Source organism: Camelus bactrianus, chromosome 17 (assembly GCF_048773025.1).
Source record: "Camelus bactrianus isolate YW-2024 breed Bactrian camel chromosome 17, ASM4877302v1, whole genome shotgun sequence".
NCBI lineage: Eukaryota > Metazoa > Chordata > Mammalia > Artiodactyla > Camelidae > Camelus > Camelus bactrianus.
Genome location: NC_133555.1, coordinates 44,796,286 through 44,810,447, shown reverse-complemented (window position 1 = coordinate 44,810,447; position 14,162 = coordinate 44,796,286). Strand labels below are relative to the sequence as shown.

Sequence of the window (14,162 nt, the reverse complement as noted above, 5' to 3'; positions counted from 1 at the left end):
GACATGGTATGGTTAGTTTTACATTCTTGTTGTTTGTCTTCTGTTTGCCCCATATGTTCATTCTTGCCCTTTTCCTCTTTTTTGCCTTCATTTAGATTGCGTATATTTTACAATTCCATTTTGTAGCTTTTTTTGCCTAACAGCTCTAACTCATTATTTTGTAATTTTAGTGGTTGCTTTTGAGTTTGTACTATGCATTTAAGTTACTTATCTCTACCTTCAAAAATTACATTATATTACATTTCACTTTCATTTTTCATCGCTCAGCATTTATGCTGTTGTTATCACACATTTTAATTCCAAATACGACATAAACTCCACACTAGGTTATTAGTATTTTTAACAATCGATTATTTTAAAAGAGATTTAAATAACTAAACAGTTGGCTTTATATACTCAAGTACTTGCTGTTTCCAGTGTTCCACATTCCTTTGTGTAGACACGTGTTTTCGTCTCGGGTCACTTTTTTCTGCCTGAAGAAAGTGCTTTAACGTTTCTTGTGCTGCACATCTGGTGAACTCTTTCAGCTCTTCTACGTCTGAAAGAAGTCTGTTTTTTTTCTTTCAGTTTTGAAACATATTTTTGCTGAAGATAGGACTCTCTGTTGACAGTTTTTTTGTTCTCAGGGTTTTGAAGATGCAGCTCCTGTTCTCTGGCTTTCTTGTTGTCAGTGAGAAACCCTCTGCACCTTTGCTGTGTCCCGTGTTCATCGCATGTCTTCCCTCTGGCTGCTTTTCGGTCACTGATTTTGGCCAGTTTGGTCATGATAAGCCTGGGTGGGGTTTCCTTCATGTTTCTTGTGCTTGGAATTCTTTGAGTTTCTTGGATTTGTAGTTTTATGGTTTTCCAAAAGCTTTGGAAAACGTGTGGCCATTGCTTCAGATAACACCCCTCCCTCCGCCATTTGCTGTCCTTTAGGGGGCTCCAGTCACACTCGATCAGGTGGCTGGAAGCTGCCACTCAGTTTATTCACATTCTGTTCTTTCCATGCTTCATTTTGGATCATTTCTATTACTGCGTCTTTAGGTTCACTGATCTTTTTTTTCCCACAATGGCTAATCTGCCGTTAATTCCATCCAGTAAATTTTCATTTTAGCCATTATGGTTTTCATAGCTAAGAGTTTGTGTCTTTAAAAGATATCTTTCATGTCTGTACATCAGACATGAAAGTGTAATAAACGTAACGTGTTTACCCTTCACTCTGGCTTCACAGAACCGTGCTCTACAGAACACGGCTGTGATAACCCGTAATGCCTTTGCCTGCTCTTTCTAATATCTGCGTCAGTCCTGGGTCAGCTTTGATAGACTGAACTTTCTCCTCTTTATGGAGATATTTTCCTCCTTCTTTGAATGGATGTTAATTTTTATTCAATGCCAGACATCGTGAATTTTACTTTGGGTGCAGAATTTTTTTGTATTCCTGTAAACACACTTGAGTTTTGTTCTGGGATGCAGCTGAGTTACTTGGGCGTAGTTCCTTTGAGATTTTTTTTTTAATTTGTTAGGTTGACCTAGGGAAGCGTTTAGTCTAGGGATGATTGTACTCCACTCTGAAAGTCCACAATTTGTGACCATTTTCACCACTGGCTGGTGGGAATGAGCACCGCTCCTGGCCCCGGGTGAGCTCTGGCTGTTGGTGCCTTGAAGGCTTCTTGTTGGGTCTTTCCCTGGCTTTGGGTGGTTCCGTCCCACGCACGCTCTGCTCAGTCCTCTGCGGAATTCTCGAGGGGCCCCCTGCAGATCTCTGAGGTTCTCTCCACTCTAATCCTCCTCTCTGCTAACTCGGACTGCCTTGATCAGACTTTTGACTCCAAATCCTCCTCTCAGGGAGCCCGCCAGGCTCCAGCTCAGGTCCCCTGCCTTGCGCCGTAGCAGGACAGAGGAGCGGGGGAGAGGGACGCATGGTTTGGGGCCAGGTTTGGAGCCCTTTAGGGACTGCGTGGGAGAAGCAGGGTTCAGTCCTGTATGTTGAAGCTGTACTTCAGGAGCCTGCAGGTGCCCTGAGCCATCCTGCTGAGCATGTTAAGGAGTCAGTGGCAAATAAGGGCGAAGAAGTGTGATTTTCTGCTTCTGGCCTTGCTGCCGACCCACAAATCACTGAGGACATTGCTCTTCATGACTCAGTGTCCTCACCAGGAATTGGACGGTTCTTGATACTGATCAGCTGCTGAGCCTATAGGTGGTCAGAGATGGTGTCTCCAGAAAGGCCCTGGTGTTACCAAGTGACAGCATATGGCACAGTACAAGGCTCAGAAGACTTGGCCCCCTTGCTTCCAACTGAGTTTTCTATAGAGGAGAAGGAACAGGGAGCCAGGCCTCTATTCTCACATGACCTCCAAGGTCTGAGTGAAAAAGAGTTTCAACTGATACGTAGTCAGTCATGGGCTTTGCTTCTCAAAGATGGTCCCCGGAGTAGCAGGACTGGCATCACCTGGGAACTTCTTAGAAAGTTTGCCCAGACCCGCCACCAGAGTGCAGTGTGACAGGAACCCCGGCCGCTTCGTGTGCACATTAAAGTCTGAGCAGCGCTAGGAGCTGTAGTCAGCACTTACATATTATCCACTTGAAACCTTAAGAGAGTAGCTCTCAAGCAAAGTGTCCTTTCCACAACAGAATAAAAATTTGAGGAGCCTGTTGTAAATGTGAATGGTGACGCCTGCCCTCTAGTGGCTGCCCAGCCACTTGCAAGGAGTTTTAAAATGTTCTCTCATTTTAGGACCTTTGCGCAGAACTGCCGAAACATTGAACACTTAAACCTGAACGGGTGCACAAAAATCACTGACAGGTAGGTAAGGAAGGTTAGTTTGGGACTCACTGGCCATGGGAGAGTCAGGGGGAGAGAAAGGTGGTTGAAGATACCTTTAGTGCGTCTGCTCTTTTTCAGCACGTGTTACAGCCTTAGCAGGTTCTGTTCCAAGCTGAAACATCTGGACCTGACCTCCTGCGTGTCCATTACCAACAGCTCCTTAAAGGGCATCAGGTAAGAGTCCCTGCTGGTGGTGGTCGTGTTGGCTGGGAAATGGCTGTGAACATTCCATTGTGTCTGAAGCCTTCCTAACAATCCCACTGGAGCAGGAAGTGGGCGACTCGGGTCACAGAGGTCTCTGTACCCCAAACGGCTTGTGAGCTGCTCAGAGCTGGTCACGAGCTCTCCGCAGGTGGGCTGCGTGTGCGTGACTTGCTCCCTGTCCCCCCAGCGAGGGCTGCCGGAGCCTGGAGTACCTGAACCTGTCGTGGTGCGATCAGATCACCAAGGACGGCATCGAGGCCCTGGTGCGAGGCTGTCGCGGCCTTAAATCTCTGCTCTTGAGGGGCTGCACCCAGGTACCGGGGTCCATGCAACCTGCTTACCTGATGTGCATCCGGGGTGCGCTTCACTGGGGAGCCTGCTGCCCTCTCTTCCCTCACCGGGGTCCAACTGTCTTTTGCTTTCTCCATTCCCTCAGTTAGAAGATGAAGCTCTGAAACACATTCAGAACTACTGCCATGAGCTTGTGAGCCTCAACTTACAGTCCTGCTCAGTAAGTAACGTGCCTGCCCTTTGAGCTCCCACCTGCTCCGTGTTCTCTCCTGCAGGAATCGGCTGGGACCGCTGTGAGCGCCCCAGGCAGGGAGGGTGGTTGCCACACCCCAACTTCACGCCCCGTGTCCCTTATGATCTACCAGTTTGCCGAGATGAGAACAACAATCTAAGCAAAAAGGCCAATACAAAGCCATTAACGTTTCCCCTAAAAAGATCATAGCTCTGAGTCTTGGTTTATTTTACGGTATCAGGAATGCTGTGAACTAACCTGCACAGTTCCTGGTAAGGTCTCAGTGTCTTGTCTTTACTTATAAGCTGGGGATGAGGACACCTCTCACGTTGTCTCAGTGGCTAAAATGAAATAACAGGTATGAAAATGCTTTGAAAAGTAAAAGGCATGTTCAAGAGCAAGGTGTGGTTTTCACCAGCAAGTTATTAGCCTGTCTTCACTGCCGCTGTAAATCCTGGTAACAGAGGCTGCTTGCTGCATCCTCCAGGGCTTCTCAGGGGGAACATCAGTTTTGAGAGAAGAGAAATCCCTTGCATTTGTCATCTAGCATTTGTCATCTAGTGAGTGAATCATAAATCTTTAGAGTCCTTGATGGTGGGAAATGAAACAAACTGTCTTCTGAGCAAATATTGACCACATGGGACTGCACTGTTCGAACGCAGAGCACAGGAAGCTGTGATGAAAAATAATGTGAGAAAGAATTTGTATCTATTTATATGTGTAATCACTGAATCACTGTGCTGTACAGCAGAAACTAATACAGCATTGTAAATCAACTATACTTCAATTTAAAAAATGGGAAGGGGGAGGGTGCAGCTCAGTGGTAGAGTGTATGCTTCGCATGCACGAGGACCTGGGTTCAATCCCCGGTACCGCCATTAAAATAAGTAACTAAACCTTGTTACCTGCCCCCCCAAAAGCCCTTGTTCAAAATAAATAAATAAATGAATAAATAAAAAAAAAATTTAAATGAGAAAGAAAAACAAAACAAAAATAGGACCTTGAATTGTATGTAGGACAGCACTGGCAGGCGACTTGAATATAAATGTAGATGTTTATTTCTACACAAATTAGTATATTTAAATAAAGTTACTAGTTTGAATCTTCTTGGCTAAATTCATAGCATTCTGAGCCACTTATCAATAATTTAGTGCTTCATCTCACTATTTTCTAAAACATTTCAGGAAATATGATAAATATACACATGTCTGCTCTGCTTTATACGGTAGAGAGCTAAAGCATTAATCTGTAGAAATTCAACCAAAAATTAATGTGTCACTTAAGCAGGCAAGTCTTGCCAGCTCTTTGTTAAGTCTGATTTTTTAACACAAGTTAATGGTTTTTCCCTGGAAAAAAAAAAATCAAATGACTCTCGGGAGGAAGATGGGATTGTAACATTTCACTCTGAGAGTAATGCTAGGGCGGTTTAAAGCTGTGCAGAGGGAACGTAAATATGTGTCTGCCCTACACTGCGCCCTGTTTTGTTTCAGTGATCAGGATGAAACGCCAGTAACTGGCAGCCCAGACGGCTGGGCGCTCGGTCCGCCCCGTGTCTGCTGCTCCGGGTTCAGCGCTGCCGCCTCTGACGCTCGTTTCTGTTCGGTTTCCACAGCGCGTGACGGACGAAGGCGTGGTGCAGATATGCAGAGGCTGCCCCCGGCTGCAGGCCCTCTGCCTCTCGGGCTGCGGCAACCTCACCGACGCCTCCCTCACCGCCCTGGCTTTGAACTGCCCGAGACTCCAGTGAGTGCGCTGCGCCTTTGGCTTTGGGGCTGAGAGCAGAACTGGCGGGCTTCCTGCAGGAGGGGACAGGCTGACCAGCAGGCAGAACAGGCGGTGGTGGCGGCAGTGGTTGTGTTGTTGGCTTTTGTCCGATGGACTGGGAGACAAGGTGTGGTCTGGTTCATTGAGGGGTGAGTGGGGAGCCCCACACCGCCCACCACCAGGGAATCCCAACCTTAACTTCTCGAGGGACTTCCCTCATTTGCATGCCTGATTGGTTAATACTTTGACATCTGGGTGATCTTACAGTGACAGAATGATAGCCTCACATCCACGTGTCACCAGGTTCTCCTCTAAACCAGCTGCTAAATGAACAGAAGGGGGAAAAATCACAGCTGCCTTATTTATCATTTCTCACCTAGGCAAGAAGAAAAGTTCTGTTTCAACAAGTAATAATTTATTTTCTGATTTTCCACATGATACTGTGCATATTAAAACTTTAATAATGGCAACAAATACTAATCATGGTTAACATGAGTTGAACTCTGACACTTCCAGGCTCTTTGTTAGACACTTTCAGGAGCGCTGCCTCCCTTACTCCTCACCGCCCTCTGTGAGGCGGGGACTGTTCCCCTCTTGCAGAGGAAAACCTGAGACTCTAAGAAAATCACATAATTTATCCTGGGTCACATGGTGAGTTAGAAGTAAAACTCGAATTTGAACTTAGAGAGTTTGACTTCAGAACCAGCAGTCTTAACCCCAGTCAAACAGGCAGAAAGGGGAGGCTTGTCTTGTTATTCTTTACTTAGCAGTGAACTGATCCACTTTTCATATTTACACCAGTTACATATCTTTTAAGGATTGTCTGTTTGCCTTTTCCCCATTTTTCTGACTATTCTGTTAGGGAAGATTTTAGATAATCTTGATATTTCTGCATAGTAGAAGGAGTCTGGATGATCAAAACTGGTGAAAAAACAGGTCAGAGTTACTGCTATGAGGGAGCATTTTAATTCAGAAATGTTATTTAAGCATCCACCCTGGTAAGCATGGGTGTATTCATTGGCTGCAAATTTTTAAAGTTTCCTTCAGGACAACTATGAACTTCAGTAAATGCAGTACGTATCAAGGTAATTTTGTTGATGGGGGAGGGTAGAGCTCATGGTAGAGCACATGCCTAGCATGCACTAGGTCCTGGGTTCCATCCCAGCACCTCCATGAAAAATAAATAAACCTGATTACCTCCCCCTGTGGGGGGCAGAAATGGGAACAAGAGAATTTTGTTGAGTAAAAGTACATTTTAATTGTGTTTAAAGGTCAAAAATATTGGAGTAATACTTAAAAGCAACAGCAACCACGTGCTGGTATTGTAGGAAGATTTTGGCCGTATTGCCCGAGTTTGGGTCGGGACTTCGCGACTGGGGCAGGTGGTGGTCCTCCCTCAGCCTCATTTTTGTGTTAGGACAAACTCGAGAGTGCACGGCAGAGGGCGCTCTCCCCTCGTTAACCTGTCCTGCTTTTTCTCCTTGTGCTCCTTACCCAGGATTTTGGAGGCTGCCCGATGTTCCCACTTGACTGACGCAGGTTTTACGCTTTTAGCTCGGGTAAGAGAGAGGTTTTACCAAACCAAACCGAACTCCAGCTCACCTCCCTCATTCAGTAACCTGGGGTGGTCCTGGAGGCTGCAGAAAGCTCCTTCAGAAATGACAGGCACCAAGTGGAGCAGTCATCGGGGTGCGCTGGCCTCTTCTGCAGTTGGCCAGAGAACTGGGGAGGCCCAAGGGGGGCTCAGCGGCGGTCTGGGCCGTGCTGTCACTTGGTCGGGGGGGCCCCCACGAAGGAGCCGCCTCCTGGCGAGCACCCCACCTCGTGCCCGCCCGGGGTCTGTTCTGTGGCTCAGGTGTACGTGCTGTTACCAGGAGCCACTGGGAAGGTGTGGACAAGTGCCTTTGCAGGACAAGAGAAGGAAACGCAGCCCTAACTCCCATTTCTAAAGTGAATATGATTCCAAGGGCACCTGCTCCGCGACGTGCTGGCTCACTGGGGCCCTTAGGACCAGGGCACGTTCCTGGATGGGAGGAGACGAGGATACTGGGCTGGTGCTTGGGGGGACAGGCCCCGTTGTCGCCCCAGCCGCTGACTGGGGTGTCTGATGGACTCTTACAGAATTGTCATGACCTGGAGAAGATGGATCTGGAAGAATGCATCCTGGTGAGTGGATTCCTGACAGCCCTGCAGGGCTGCCCCTCGGTTGCTGGTAGACAGACAGACAGGAGTAGCCGGAGATGCCGGCTGGCTCGTCTGGCCCTGCACTTGCCCCGGCGCAGGTGTTAGGGCTTGGGAATCTGTGAGGGCCGCGGCGGTGGGCTGCGTGAGCTTGGGGTTGTTGTCAGTCATCGGAGCTACAGCCGAGAAGTCCAGGGTAGCTCCAGCTTTTGCCAAACGTTTAAAAAAAGTGGGTGTCTGTGTGTGCTCGTTTTCACACAACTGAAGGGAGAGAGAAGCAAGGGGATGACTCCACAAAGAACCCTGGGGACCCTCCCGGCCCACTCCCTCTTTGTCCCCTGTCCCCTTTGGGGCACCAGAGGAGAAACAGGAGAAAAGCCTGGCAGCTCCAGGAATGAGCAGAACGGAGGTGGAGAGAGGACGTCGCAGCCCAAGTGCGTCAGGGAGGCGTCTTTCCCTCTCGTACCCTCCGGTCCGGGCGTTGAGGAGGAGCAGGGTTAGAGGTCGGGTTCTGTGTAGAAGCCCCCCCCCCGACACGCGTGTCTCTCTGCAGATAACCGACAGCACGCTCAGCCAGCTCTCCATCCACTGCCCCAGGCTGCAAGCCCTGGTGAGTCTCAGCTTTTTGTGACGTTACTTACCTCTTGGGGACGAAAGAATCTCCCACCCCAGCAAGAGCCGTGACACCGGCAAGGGTCTCAGCCTGCTGACTTCACAGGTCTGTTAGTGGGCACCTTGGGAGGTGGGCAATCTAAAGGTCACTGCTTTCATTTTAGGATGTGAACCTAACAGGGGCCACATCCTCACCACTTCCCTTAAGTTCACGTTCATGGCGTCAGGTGGAGTGAAAGCACGTTTAAATGAGGCCAGCCTTCCACTGCGTTTCGTATACGTTCACACGTGTGTCTATGGGGGTGGGGGAGGAGTCAGGATATACTGAAAGGTCCAGAATGAGCGCGAGAAGTGTCACTGACACTCAGCCGTGCAGACGAGTCACGTCCCGTGGAGGGGTGGGGTCCCGGTTCCCTGCGCAGGCCGTGGGAACTCTGCCACTCCTCCCACCAGCCTGGCCCTGTGAGGCAGGCGCTGTGGACATCCCCATTCTCTATGAAGAAACTGAGGCTCAGCGTGCTTAAGAAACTTGCCCAAAGGCCCCAGGTGTCGTGGCTTCTGTGGGGTCTGGTCTTGCCTGCGCCCTGGGATACACAACAGATTTTTCTTATGCCGTCTGTCTCTGACTCCAGGGACTAGAACTTCATAACCTCATTCAGGCTCTATTTGGCCTTGTGTTAACACTCTCCACCGAATTTCTTTACTTTGACATCCCTTTTGGGGGCTGCTTCTGTCAGGTGCAAGGGTGCTGCGCTTTGGGCAGCTCTGGGGCTCTTTTTTTTTTTTTTTTTTAAGAGTTTGGGATCAGATTTCAGAGATCAGTCAGGAACCTGCCTGTATCCAAACTCTCTGATGACATTGTTTTCCTATTTGTAGATAGTTTTGTAGTTTTAATGTCCTTACCCCCAGGCTGGTTCTGACCCAGTTTTAGAACCTGCAGACCCTGTTACTCAGACGTGCTTTCCCTGGGCTCGGCTCATCCTCCAGACCTGGCCTCTTGGAGGTGTGGGCAGATCTAGGGGCCTTTCTTCTTCCCACTTTGCCCTTGTCCCTCCCCCCCCGCCCCGCCCCAGACTCCCAGCCCTCCCTCCATGTCCGCAAGAATCTCAGCACATTGCTCGTGTGCACTTCCACCAGCTCCCTGACTCCCACTCTTCCTCCTGCCCCCTCAGGAGTGCAGGGCCCACCCCGACAGCTTGTCAGGAAGTGGCTTCCAAGTCAGCGTCCTCCCTCCCCAGCCAGGATTCCTCTGACTGAACATCTTCTCCATCTTCCCCTGTATTTATATCAGCTACTTCCAGAAAGGGGACCTAGAGTAAAAGGTAAACTGTGATAAAACCAGAAGTTCAAGATAAGAGCCCCAAATTTAAAAAAAATGGAGAATTAGCCAAAAAGTAGGGAAACAATCACAGTTGAAGTCTAAACTTAGCTTTGGAGAGGCCTGATGGCCAGGACAGAAAAGGGAAACGCTCTGTATTCTATCCGTTCTATCTGTTGTCTGTCCATTGAATTCACTCTGTAAACACCTCTTGAGGACCACGCGCCAGGCACTGTTCTAGGCACCGGGGAACAGGAAGGCAGCTCCTGAGGAGGGACGAGCTTTGTTCTCACCCTGAAGCCCAGGAAGCAAGTGTCTGGGTCCTTGCTGGAGGGATGCTCAAGTGTGCTCCCCGCTCTGGTGACGCACAGTGACAGCAGTGCCTCTGTCAACCCTCGGGTGAGGCTGAGGGCAGCAGACAGCACAGGTGTCCCTGGACGTGCGTCCTGCACGGCAGGTCCCCCAGCACAGGTGCGCTCCGGGAGGGCTGGGATGGCGGCCTCGGGTGTGCCAGTGCCTGTCTCCTCCCTGGAGACACAGCCCGGTCCCCGCCCTAGCCCTGCTCTCGGTGACAGGGCTGGGATCCCTCCCCCAGCCTGGGGGGGAGGTGGTCACAGGAGGCAAAGCTACAGAGATTCAGAATTTTGAAATGTGGTTTTTATCTTTTACTAAAGATCTGCAAACAGGAAGAAAGAGGGACGTGACCCCAGGCCAGATGACCGCCACGCCTCGTTTGCTAACACTTCAGTTCCCAGGCTGAACTTTAAGCGTGAGCGGGGCAGGTGTGCACATGCCCCACCCCTCCCGGGAATCGCTCTGTGAGCCTCCGGGAGGAGGGGCCTTGTAGTTACACAAAATCAAAATCTTGAAGGGTATTTGAAAGGGAAGCTGATCCTGTAGAAATGTATGTGTTTGGAAACAAGAGGAACTCTAAAGAATACACAGGGGGGCCTGGACGCATCTGGAGTCAGGAAATTTATTCTAAGGAGGTTAAGGACCCTCTCTGTTCCTTCAGCTTTTAGTTGAGAGGACGTGTCGTCAGCAGTTCTGCTGGTAGTGGAGGGGCTGCTTTCCACTTCAGTGCCGGAGCCGCTTTGGGGGGCTTTTTAAATCATACTGTACAGCTCAGGGGTAGAAGCTATCAAGAATTTTAGCTGAATTATACTAAAGAATAAGGGATTATAGCCCCCCAAAGGGGGCAATATATTACTGTCTTCATTTCTATAGTTTATTTTTCGTCCTGCTTTACAAGATACCCAGTGATTTGTAGGAAGCCAAGCCCATCAGGTGTCCAGTCAGCTACTCTTTGCTCAGAACAACAGGCACACAGCTGCCAGCGGGCGGGAGCCTGCTCTCGGCCACAGGAGAGAGTCTTCCAGGCACCCTCACTGCTCTGGAAGCAGCAGGGCTGCAAGACCGGGAACATTTAGGTGAATGCTTTCTCCACCTTAAAGGGGAAGCATTCAACACCTTTGAAGACAACAGCGTAAGAGACTATGTTGTGTGTGTCTGTTTCAGGCCCGCAGTCTGACAGACCTCACCCAGCCTTTCCCAGTCCCCCTTCTGTTTCCTGACTGCAACACAATTTAACCTAAATGGGACCCCTTCACCCCGCCACGTTCTCACTGTTGATCCCCGTTTGATGCCCGCCCCCTGCCCCCAGCCTGAATTCTGTGGCTGGTTGTTAAATCACTCCCTTGATCCACAAGATTCACCTTCTTCACTCAGCAAAGCTGTCATCCTCTTAAAAAATCTCAGCTGCTGAGCCCGTTCTCAAAGCAGGGGCTTTGAGAAATGTGTACTCACCCAAACCACAGAATAAGACGTCAGTGAGGATAAACTGACGTCTCGGCCACAGAACGCCACAGTGCACTGGAGAGGGGTTTGGCCCCGGCGGCGGGTGCAGGACTTGTGAGTCCCCCTGTGTGTGTGTGTTCCTGGCAGGTGGAGAAGGGCATCAGACACAGAGGACACAGCCTGTGTTTTCTGGGCTTTAGAATAAGGGAGGGGGCGGGTGTGAGGCCAAATGGGGGCCAGGACCAGACTCGGGCACCGCTCATGAGGTGGACTCACTCCTCTCCAGCTTTAAAGGGCTGACAGTGAGGAGCTGCGGCGGGGCCCACAGTCCGAGGGGCCGCTGTTCTGTGGCGCCAAGTGAAGGAGCGCGGCCCAGCCTGTGTTTCTCTCCCAAACTGAGGACCTGGTTTATTCAGACCTTCTGGTTAGCCTAGAATACTGAGACTCACTGGGCCACCAGATGGCTCCCCAAACTCCACAGCAGTGACTCCACCCGCACGTGTGGGAGCCCACGAGTCCTGCACCAGCCACGGGAGCCAAGGTCCACCTTACCTTGCATCTCTGGACTTCCTGGGTCTGGATGCCGGTTTCCTTCCACAGGTTAGGGAAGTTGTCATCCGTTATTTCAAGTAGCTTCAGCACCTTTCTTCCTCTGGGACCCTTAGAAGGTTCGTCTGTTTGATGTTGTCCTGTAAGTCCCCTAGGCTATCTTCACTTTTTTTTCTCTTGCTTTTCTGATGGGTGAACGTCTCTGCCCTGTCTTTGAGTCATGGACCCTTTCATCCGCTTTATCTAGTCTCTTTCGGAGCGTGCTGGTGTTTCCAGTTCAGTTATTGTATTCTTCAGCTCCAGGGCCTCCAGATAAGGGTGGAAACTCCCATCTCAGAGGTACTGACCAGCTCTAGCAGGGAGCAGGGCCGAGGGAGCCTGCAGAGCTGGCGTGTACCTGCCTGCCTTCAGCAAGCGGGCATGCACAGGCCCCTAGCTGCGTGCCAAACCTGAAGCCTGCCACACACGCCCAAGCCCCAGGGCCAGCACATAGGCCTCTTTCCCAGGAAGACTGGGAGTATGTTTCTGTCTGCAGTCTCTCAGTGCCTGGCGGTGGTAGCCTGCCAGGAACTAACTCTCCTCATGTTAAAGTCCCAGGGGACCCAGGAATGCAAGCCTCCTTTGGCCCTCGGGGCCAGGTGATCAGGGCATCCCCTGGGCACCAGCTATAAAGATTGGGGCACCCACCACTTGGAGAAGCTCCCCTCTGGGAGGTGCGGCGCTCTGGAGCGTGTCAGAGGGGAGAGCACTTGCCCTCCAAGTCTCTAGAAGGGATTCCGGGCAGCCCTTGGATGTGTGTTTAAGTGGAAGCCTGCTCCTCGGGCTGCAGCTGGGATGAAAAACTAATAGGCTTCTTTCAGAGAAAGGCCGAACTCCTGGGTCTGCTTTCTCTTGCTGTGCCTGGGGCAGTCACCGTTTAAGAACTCTGCTTGGTTACCGTCCTGTGGGGCCCCACTAGCCAGGAGAGGCAGGCTTCTGCCCTGGTGGCAGCTGCAGAAGCCGGGCTCCGCGGAAGAGCCAGGGGCTGCTGGGGGTGGGCGCGGGTGGGCGCGAGGCCTGGAGAGACACAGGGAAGGTGCAGAGGTGGTGCCCGCCAGTCTCTACAAGCCTCGCCTGCGCTGGGCCTGGGGATGGGAGCCCTTCACAGTGGCTCTTATCAGGAAGGTGAGCCCAGTGGTTTTCAGAGCTGGACGTGTTAGGGGCTTGTCTTAAAAGTTGGGGGCCCCATGTGGGGGGACCCTTTGCTCCTGTGAGCAGCTCCAGGATTGAGTGCCCTCCTGATGGTGGGTCTCCACACTCGGGGGCGGGGTTCATGACAAGACTGTGCCCTGGCCTCTCCTCCGCGTTTCCACGTGGGCCTTCTCTCATCTCCACGACATGCAGGAGTCACTCAGCTGGGTTTTGTGTGTCTTCCAGGGAGGGCGTTCCATCTGGGGCTGTAGTCATGGTGGGAGAGGGGAGTCCAGGGTCCTCTCACGTGGCTGTCGACCCAGATGGGCCCTTGCAGCGTGTCTCCACACGGACACACTGGAGGCTTGAGGCCAGCCCAAGGCCTTGTGCCTAACTCTGCTGCCAATGCTGGGTTCCCGGGACCCTGCAGACAGCCACTCTCCCCCCGCCTCCCCAGAGCCTGTCCCACTGCGAGCTCATCACAGACGACGGGATCCTGCACCTGAGCAACAGCGCCTGCGGCCACGAGAGGCTGCGCGTGCTGGAGTTGGACAACTGCCTCCTCATCACTGACGTGGCCCTGGAGCACCTGGAGCACTGCCGCGGCCTGGAGCGCCTGGAGCTGTACGACTGCCAGCAGGTCACCCGTGCGGGCATCAAGCGGATGCGGGTGAGTGCGGGGCAGGGGCCACCTCCCGCGTCCTGTCCCGAGCTGGCAATTACGCAGACTGCGACCTTGACACAGGCATCGCCTCAGACTTCCTTATTAGACCCCCTTCCCTGGAAGAGTCAACTTCCAGAGTGGGTCTGAGCGGAGGCTCCATGTGTCTGCTGACTCAAGGCCGTCATCAGGAGGAGGCAGAACGCAGTCCTGGCTGGTTTCCAGGCGAAGTGGCCGAGCAGACTGGTGTTCTTTCCCACGCGGTTCACCTGCACCATCTTCCTGAATATGCGTTAACCTCAGGCGACTTTCTGCTTGTTCCCCGGAGCAGCCCCAGCTGCTTCAGCTGTGGGGGCCCCACTCATCTGCACGTAGGGGCCGTGAGCACCCCGGGCAGAAATGTTCTGAGTTTCCCTTTGTCTTTAGAAGGTGTGGTTTTAGGGGTGTGTGTGTGAACAAGAGCACCTTCAGCCTCCACCAGAAATACTGTTCGGACTCTGCCTAGCAGTAGAATGAAGTAGATTGTACACGAAGACTGTGGCCTTTTCTAGGATGAGGCCTGCAATCCCCGAACCAC

General features: G+C 51.5%; 1 protein-coding gene across 4 annotated transcripts in view; it reads left to right on the top strand.

Annotated features, from left to right (window-relative positions):
- Window positions 1–14,162, top strand: part of FBXL2 (F-box and leucine rich repeat protein 2) — a 59,041-nt gene that overhangs the window by 36,803 nt on the left and 8,076 nt on the right. For all 4 annotated transcript variants that reach the window (XR_012500117.1, XR_012500116.1, XM_074345340.1 and 1 more), the window contains 9 exons: window positions 2,717–2,785; window positions 2,885–2,980; window positions 3,198–3,324; window positions 3,447–3,521; window positions 5,146–5,276; window positions 6,796–6,856; window positions 7,419–7,463; window positions 8,032–8,088; window positions 13,382–13,594. Coding sequence is in view for 2 of the 4 variants with exons in the window: in XM_074345340.1 (XP_074201441.1) it covers window positions 2,717–2,785; window positions 2,885–2,980; window positions 3,198–3,324; window positions 3,447–3,521; window positions 5,146–5,276; window positions 6,796–6,856; window positions 7,419–7,463; window positions 8,032–8,088; window positions 13,382–13,594 (874 nt within the window). In the remaining 2 variants the exon portion in view is untranslated. The remainder of the gene's footprint in view (window positions 1–2,716; window positions 2,786–2,884; window positions 2,981–3,197; window positions 3,325–3,446; window positions 3,522–5,145; window positions 5,277–6,795; window positions 6,857–7,418; window positions 7,464–8,031; window positions 8,089–13,381; window positions 13,595–14,162) is intronic.